Source organism: Oncorhynchus tshawytscha, linkage group LG09, assembly GCF_018296145.1.
Source record: "Oncorhynchus tshawytscha isolate Ot180627B linkage group LG09, Otsh_v2.0, whole genome shotgun sequence".
NCBI classification, from domain to species: Eukaryota; Metazoa; Chordata; class Actinopteri; order Salmoniformes; family Salmonidae; genus Oncorhynchus; species Oncorhynchus tshawytscha.
Genome location: NC_056437.1, coordinates 27,102,489 through 27,110,638, shown reverse-complemented (window position 1 = coordinate 27,110,638; position 8,150 = coordinate 27,102,489). Strand labels below are relative to the sequence as shown.

Sequence of the window (8,150 nt, the reverse complement as noted above, 5' to 3'; positions counted from 1 at the left end):
ATCACATCTGGCTATGATTGAGAGTCCCATAGGACAGTGCACAATTGGCCCAGGTTTGGCTGGGTAGGCCATCATTGTAAATAAGAATTTGTTTTTAACTGATTTGCCTAGCTAAAAAATTTGAAGAATGTGCAATTTACAGTACTAGCATATTTCAGCACTTCTAAGGAAACACATATCTTGCGTTGTTTGCTATTTGATTAACTGGTAGTTAAAACGACGAAATTGATTGATTAACTGGTAGTTAAAACCACGAAATTGAAGAGATACCATTATGTTGTGTATTGGTTTAATCACCAAAACCACTCATTACATTTCACAATAAACTTATGTTGAATCAATTGTTGTGTGGTGAGAGGTGTTTTACAATCCAAATGAATGACAGATGTTGAATGAAAAACTGGCTGCGTTACAAGTGTGACCAGTTTGGAGTTTTATACTAAAAGTTGTGAAAATGTGCCACGTGCTTGTGAAAATAGTACCAAAGCGATAAAAAATTTTGTTATTTTACTTCAACACCGCCACCTATCGGGAGTGCTGGACAAGAAACATTTTATACTCGCCTTTATATGACGTAAAAGGTCTACGTAATCATTAATCGACAAGCTAGCAGCATGCTAACGCTGTTAGATAAAGCAAAACGTTTTTTGTCTATTGACTTTTTGCTTACCCCGTTTGCCCAATTTCAAGTAGCTACCTTTAGGAACAATGCCGAAAGTCGTCTCACGAAGTGTTGTTTGTTCAGACACCCGAGATCGAGAGGAATACGATGACGGAGAAAAGCCTCTTCATGTTTATTATTGTCTGTGTGGGCAAATGGTGTTGGTTCTCGGTGAGTAGCTAACTAGTTAGCCGTTATCTAGCTAGCTAGCCATGGTAGTTAGCAAACGTTGGCTAGTTCTAATATTCAAATTGTGAAAAGAAAGTTCTGTATTTGATCTATAGCTAGCTAGTTAATCAAGAATAACATGTCATAGAGAGCGCTAGCTAGCTTTCCGGGTAAACGTGGCCCTAGGTAGGTAACGTTAGGTAGCTAGCTAGCTTAGCTGCTACCACCACCACAAATGTTAGCTTAGCACTAGCCAACAGTAGCTACCTCGGCCAATTTGTTACACAGGCTGATAAGAGGCAGGGAAGTTAAATTGCGGATTTTCACAGTCAATTAACGTTACCTAGACAGGAGAAAGCTTTCAAATATTTCATCACACCACAACCTATAGTGCATCTATATTCGTTGACCTCAAACCATCAGTATCACGCGCTGTTTACAGGGTGTAATGTTACTTCCCGTGAGTATTGAATAAGCATACAATGTGTCGGGTTATTTAGGATGCGTATTGCCCAGCTATAAAGTGGAGGTGAATAAGAATGTTGTTTCAGGCTTTTTATATTGTCTTGTTTTACCATAGTTCAACTTATGGTTTCACAATATTGAGCTACCTTAGAGAAAATACAGCCTGTTTTTGCAGACTTGTCAAATGTTGTATTAGGACACGAAACTGACATGCCATCATGTTCTTTCCCCTTGATTTTACAGACTGTCAACTGGAGAAACTACCGATGCGGCCACGAGACAAAGCAAGAGTAATAGATGCTGCCAAACATGCACATAAGTTCTGTAATGTAGAAGACGATGAGAATGTTTACATAAAAAGGTACTGAAAGGTTCACTGCTCATCTTGGTCTACTATCTAAATATCATGCTGATGAGCCTTCCACACCACTCATCTATCATTATTCATCAGTTTGATCTCAAATGTGAAAATTGCTTTGTGGTATTTGGCTACTCAATTTCAGTTGGTAAATGTGTTACTGAAAAAATGCCCAAAATATGAAACGTATGCAGATTGGTATTGTTTTTTTTCCATCACAGGGCAGAGGGAATTGAAAGGCAGTATCGCAAGAAATGTGGAAAGTAAGTTTGATTTTTACAGTATAATTTAAATATGAGTGATTTTTAGGTCTCACAGTTGTAGGCCAAATAGCCTACTCTTAATCAACTTTGAGACTAATATAATTGTTATACGCTGTAATATTATTTTTAACTTTTGTTCAGTTACATTTTATGTAACCTATTTCTTCTCTCCTGCTCTTCTTTTTTCCTCATCCAAAGCCCCTGAGAACCGCTCCTCAGTTCTCAGCCACAATTATAAATATAACACTTTTTTTTTTAAAGAAAATGTAAGAGTAAAACTCGAGTGAACAGAAAAGAATACAAATGTTACATTTCAAAATGGACTGGCTGACCTGCTTTTGTTCTGTCTCTTTCTGAACAGGTGTGGCCTACTTCTTTTCTATCAACACCAAATGAAGAATACTCCAGTTACATTCATCGTTGATGGAGCTGTTGTCAAGTTTGGCCTTGGGATTGGGAATACCAGTGTCTACAGTCAAAAGCCAGAGGCTCCTAAAAAAGTCAGGGTATGTGACACATTTCCACAGATTTTCAGTTTTGTAGTTAAACTAATAATTTGCATTCATTACACAGTAATAGTTTTTTTTTTTTTTCCCCCCCCAATTTCGATCTTGTCTCATTGCTGCAACTCCCCAACGGATTCCGGAGAAGCGAAGGTGGAGTCATGCGTCCTCCAAAACATGACCTGCCTAACCGCGCTCCTTAACACCCAACAGCTTAACCCGGAAGCCAGCCGCACCAATGTGTCAGGGGACACACTGCCCAACTGGCGACCAGGGTCAGCCTGCTGGCACCCGACCCGCCACAAAGAGTCGCTAGTGTGCGACAAGCCAAGTAAAGCACCCCCAGCCAACCCCTACCCTAACCCGGACTACACTGGGCAAATTGTGGGCCATCCTATGGAACTCCCAGGCCACGGCCGGTTGGGAATGAACCCGGGTCTGTAGTAACGCTTCTAGCACTGCAATGCAGTACCTTAGATTGCTGCGTTACTCGGGAGGCCCAGTAATGACTTTTTTATTACATAATTGGTCCGAAAAGTGTAAAGGCTTAGTATGTTAAATTTGTCCATTGTGGCCCAGTCATTATTTCTGAGCAGACAAAAAGGACATGAAATCCCATTTATGTTCCCAGGCTTCATTGATAGCCCAACAGCTTTAACTTAAATGAGGAAAAATCAGATACAAATGTTCCTTTCCTTGAGTTTAGCATTTTTTTTATTCATCCTTATACCAGGTAATGATGACAAAAAGGACCAAAGACATGGGAAAATTCAGCTCTGTCACCGTGTCTACCGTTGATGAGGAGGAAGAGGAAATTGAGGCGGTAGGTTTGCAGTTATGGTGTTTCTTGTGTGTGTTGAAGATTACATTTTGAATTGTTTAATTAAATCTTTGGCCTGAAGCCTAATCTTAAACCTGAAGATTACATGCAAGTCATTTTCCCAACCCTAAAATGATGTTGCTGGCTGGATGAAAATGTGCTCAGAAACAGTAGAGATGATTATACAATACATATTGTTTGTTTGGTCTTCTTCAGAGAGAAATTGCTGACTCGTATGCCCAGAATGCTAAAGTGATTGAGAAGCAGTTGGAAAGGAAGGGGATGAGCAAGAAGAGACTACAAGAACTGGTAAGGATTCCAATTCCATTCCTGTCAAGTGTTTGAGCTTTATCCTGATCCTAGTGTGTGATCTTAATAGGATTTCTGACTCAGTTACCCAGTGTACACAACCATACAACTGTTATGTATTGGTCATACACTTAAGGTATACATGTAACATTTCAACCTGCAACTAGTGCCAAATATCAATTACATACAGTGCATTCGGAAACTATTCAGACCCTTTGACTTTTTCTACATTTTGTTACGTTACAGCCTTATTCTAAAATGGATTTTAAATAAAGTGTTACTCATCAATCAACACAATACCCCATAATGACAAAGTGAATACAGGTTTGTTTAAAAAAAAACTATTTACATAAGTATTCAGACCCTTTTCTACGAGACTCGAAAAATCTCAGGTGCATCCTGTTTCCATTGATCATCCTTGAGATATTTCTACAACTTGATTGGAGTCCACCTGTGGTAAATTCAATTGATTGGACATGATTTGGAAAGGCACACACCTGTCTATATAAGTTCCCACAGTGGACAGTGCACGTCAGAGCAAAAACCAAGCCATGAGGTCAAAGGAATTGTCCGTAGAGCTCGGCGACAGGATTGCATCGAGGCACAGATCTGGGGAAGGGTACCAAAAAATGTCTGCAGCATTGAAGGTCCCCAAGAACACAGTGGCCTCCATCATTCTTAAATGGAAGAAGTTTGGAACCACCTTGACTCTTCCTAGAGCTGGCCGCCCGGCCAAACTGAGCAATCGGGGGAGAAGGGCCTTGTTCAGGTAGGTGAACGATGATAACTCTGACAGAGCTCCAGAGTTCCTCTGTGAAGATGGGAGAACCTTCCAGAAGGACAACCATCTCTGCAGCACTCCACCAATCAGGCCTTTATGGTAGAGTGGCCAGACAGAAGCCACTCCTCAGTAAAAGGCACATGACAGCCCGCTTGGGGTTTGGCAAAAGGCCCCTGAAACAAGATTCTCTGGTCTGATGAAACCAATATTGACCTCTTTGACCTGAATGCCAAGCGTCACATCTGGAGTAAACCTGGCACCATCCCTGTGGTGGAGCATGGTGGTGGCAACCTCATGCTGTGGGGGTGATTTTCAGCAGCAGGGACTGAGACTAGTCAGGATTGAGGGAAAGATGAATGGAGCAAAGTACAGAGATCCTTGATGGAAACCTGCTCAGGACCTCAGACTGGGGCGAAGATTCACCTTCCAACAGGACAACAACCCTAAGCACACAGTCAAGACAACGCAGGAGTGGCTTTGGGATAAGTCTCTGAATGTCCTTGAGTGGCCCAGTCAGTGCCCAGACTTGAACCCGATCGAACATCTCTGGAGAGACCTGAAAAAAGCTGTGCAGCGATACTCCCCATCCAACCTGACAGAGCTTGAGAGGATCTGCGGAGAAGAATGGGAGAAACTCCCCAAATACAGATGTGCCAAGCTTGTCGTGTCATACCCAAGAAGCCTCAAAATCTGGAATCGCTGCCTAAGGTCCTTCAACAAAGTACTGAGTAAATGATCTGAATACTTATGTAAATGTGATATTTACGGTTTGATATATTATACATTTGCAAACATTTCTGAATCAGTTTTTGCTTTGTCATTATAGGGTAGTGTGTGTAGATTGAAGGGGACATTTTTTGTTGTCCATTTTAGATTAGGGCTGTAACTAATCAAAGTGGAAAAAGTGAAGGGGTCTGAATATTTTCTGAATATTCTCTACATACCAGCAGTAGCAAAGGAATAGAAATCCACAAATAAAATATAAGTTTTAGAACGCTGCAAATCAGCTTTTTTAAACCCAACTAGCCTGGTGTGCGTGTGTGTACGCGCGCAACTTCCTGTATCAGAATTGGGTTCTTATTCAAAGTTAACAACAATAGCAGAAACATTAGCCATACAAATCTTCATGTCCTGTCAATGGATGTTTTTTGGATTATGAGAAGGTAAGAAGCAATACAAAGCCATTCTAACCTTTTTCTAAGCAGTGTTCTTAAAAAAAACAAGAAATCCAATTAATTGCTAAAATATTATGTGTTCCTTTCAAAGGCCCTACTGGCCCAATGCAACTGTTCTGTCACCATCAAATCATTTCTGGGTAACATTTTTGTACCCTACTGTTCCATTCAAATTGTCAAAAAGAAACAAATAGCTTGGCAGAGATTCTGAACTTTCTTTGTTAATGGTTTATTTAAGCACTAAGACCCGGGGGGGTGTGGTATATGGCCAATATATCACAGCTAAGGGCGGTTCTTAAGCACGGCGCAATGCGGGGTGTCTGGGTACCGCCATTAGCCGTGGTATATTAGCCATGTATCACAAACCCCCGAGGTGCCATGTTGCTTTTATTAACTGATTACCAATGTAATTAGAGCAGTGAAAATAAATGTTTTGTTATACCCGTAATATACCACGGCTAATCAGCATTCAGGGCTCAAACCGCCCAGTTTATAATAAAACGTATACCGCCTGGTGATGTCACCAGCCAAGCAAAAACTCCACCCATGCAAAACCTGCTGATTAGAAGGTCCTGTGTAGAATGTATTATCAGGAAATAACACTGATTACATTTTAGACTTTTTACAGTGTTAGTTTCATCAGCTGTTGTACAATATGATTCAAAACACAGGAAAATATAATTTTGACTGCACTGGCCTTTTTAATATACAAATAAAGTATTTCTATCAACAGGCTGAACTGGAGGCAAAGACAACCAAGATGAAAGGCACCCTCATCGATAACCAGTTCAAATAGAGGGATGTGGGATGTGAGAGAAGCAGGACAGTTGTACATACTTTAACTCAAATGTGCATAGAGATTTGCACTCTATGGCCCCTTTGAAATGTATTATGAAGCATTTTGGCTATGTTTTATATACTGTAAGAAAATTGTTATGTTGATTTAGAATTAAATGTGGAGCAGTGACATACAGTAATGTTATTTTGAATTTGATTTGTCAATTCAGCTGAGAAATAAAATGTGCTTGAATTAAGTATTGATGCTTGAAGTACTATTGCACTATATATGGAAACCATAGCAGGAAAAGTGGTTGTTATGGATTTAACAGGAATGCACACTTACATGAGATGAATTCCAATTTGTATTATTTTGTCACAGCTGTTCTATAATATGTATTTGTATGTTTTATGTGGATCCCAGGAAGAGTAGCTGCTGCTGCACGTGCAGTAGCTAATATGGATCCAAATAAACTAAACTTGCAGGTGAAGGTGCTGCTTTGTTTGAAACTTTTGATGGCCCCTTGCCAGGTAGAGTAGCTTGCCTTTGACTGACCCAAACTTCTGTCCGTTTAAGACTCCATCGAGTTGCATGATAACATACAGTTCCTTGCAAAAGTATTCATCCCCCTTGGCGTTTTTCCTATTTTGTTTTAGTACAACCTGTAATTTAAATGTTTTTTTATTTATTTTATGTAATGGACATACACAAAATAGTCCATATTGGTGAAGTGAAATGAAAAAAATATCATAGGGAAAGTGGCGCGTGTGTATGTACAGTGCCTTGCGAAAGTATTCGGCCCCCTTGAACTTTGCGACCTTTTGCCACATTTCAGGCTTCAAACATAAAGATATAAAACTGTATTTTTTTTGTGAAGAATCAACAACGAGTGGGACACAATCATGAAGTGGAACAACATTTATTGGATATTTCAAACTTTTTTAACAAATCAAAAAACTGAAAAATTGGCCGAGCAAAATTATTCAGCCCCCTTAAGTTAATACTTTGTAGCGCCACCTTTTGCTGCGATTACAGCTGTAAGTCGCTTGGGGTATGTCTCTATCAGTTTTGCACATCGAGAGACTGACGTTTTTTCCCATTCCTCCTTGCAAAACAGCTCGAGCTCAGTGAGGTTGGATGGAGACCATTTGTGAACAGCAGTTTTCAGTTCTTTCCACAGATTCTCGATTGGATTCAGATCTGGACTTTGACTTGGCCATTCTAACACCTGGATATGTTTATTTTTGAACCATTCCATTGTAGATTTTGCTTTATGTTTTGGGTTATTGTCTTGTTGGAAGACATCTCCGTCCCAGTCTCAGGTCTTTTGCAGACTCCATCAGGTTTTCTTCCAGAATGGTCCTGTATTTGGCTCCATCCAACTTCCCATCAATTTTAACCATCTTCCCTGTCCCTGCTGAAGAAAAGCAGGCCCAAACCATGATGCTGCCACCACCATGTTTGACAGTGGGGATGGTGTGTTCAGGGTGATGAGCTGTGTTGCTTTTATGCCAAACATAACGTTTTGCATTGTTGCCAAAAAGTTCAATTTTGGTTTCATCTGACCAGAGCACCTTCTTCCACATGTTTGGTGTGTCTCCCAGGTGGCTTGTGGCAAACTTTAAACAACACTTTTTATGGATATCTTTAAGAAATGGCTTTCTTCTTGCCACTCTTCCATAAAGGCCAGATTTGTGCAATATACGACTGATTGTTGTCCTATGGACAGAGTCTCCCACCTCAGCTGTAGATCTCTGCAGTTCATCCAGAGTGATCATGGGCCTCTTGGTTGCATCTCTGATCAGTCTTCTCCTTGTATGAGCTGAAAGTTTAGAGGGACGGCCAGGTCTTGGTAGATTTGCAGTGGTC

General features: G+C 40.4%; 1 protein-coding gene across 1 annotated transcript; it reads left to right on the top strand.

Annotated features, from left to right (window-relative positions):
* The first annotated feature begins 583 nt into the window (after window positions 1-583).
* steep1 (STING1 ER exit protein 1) lies at window positions 584-6,537 on the top strand. The gene is made up of 7 exons (XM_024431424.2): window positions 584-832; window positions 1,538-1,655; window positions 1,874-1,915; window positions 2,277-2,421; window positions 3,152-3,241; window positions 3,455-3,547; window positions 6,237-6,537. Exons 1-7 carry the CDS (start codon window positions 709-711, stop codon window positions 6,297-6,299), a joined length of 675 nt encoding a protein of 224 aa, XP_024287192.1. The 5' UTR covers window positions 584-708; the 3' UTR covers window positions 6,300-6,537.
* Window positions 6,538-8,150: the final 1,613 nt, after the last annotated feature.

Coding starts and splice junctions, on each gene's coding strand:
- steep1 (XM_024431424.2), top strand. CDS start 709: ATGCCGAAAGTCGTCTCACGAAGTGTTGTTTGTTCAGACACCCGAGAT. Junction 833..1,537: donor GCAAATGGTGTTGGTTCTCG/GTGAGTAGCTAA, acceptor TTGATTTTACAG/ACTGTCAACTGGAGAAACTA. Junction 3,548..6,236: donor AGAAGAGACTACAAGAACTG/GTAAGGATTCCA, acceptor TTCTATCAACAG/GCTGAACTGGAGGCAAAGAC.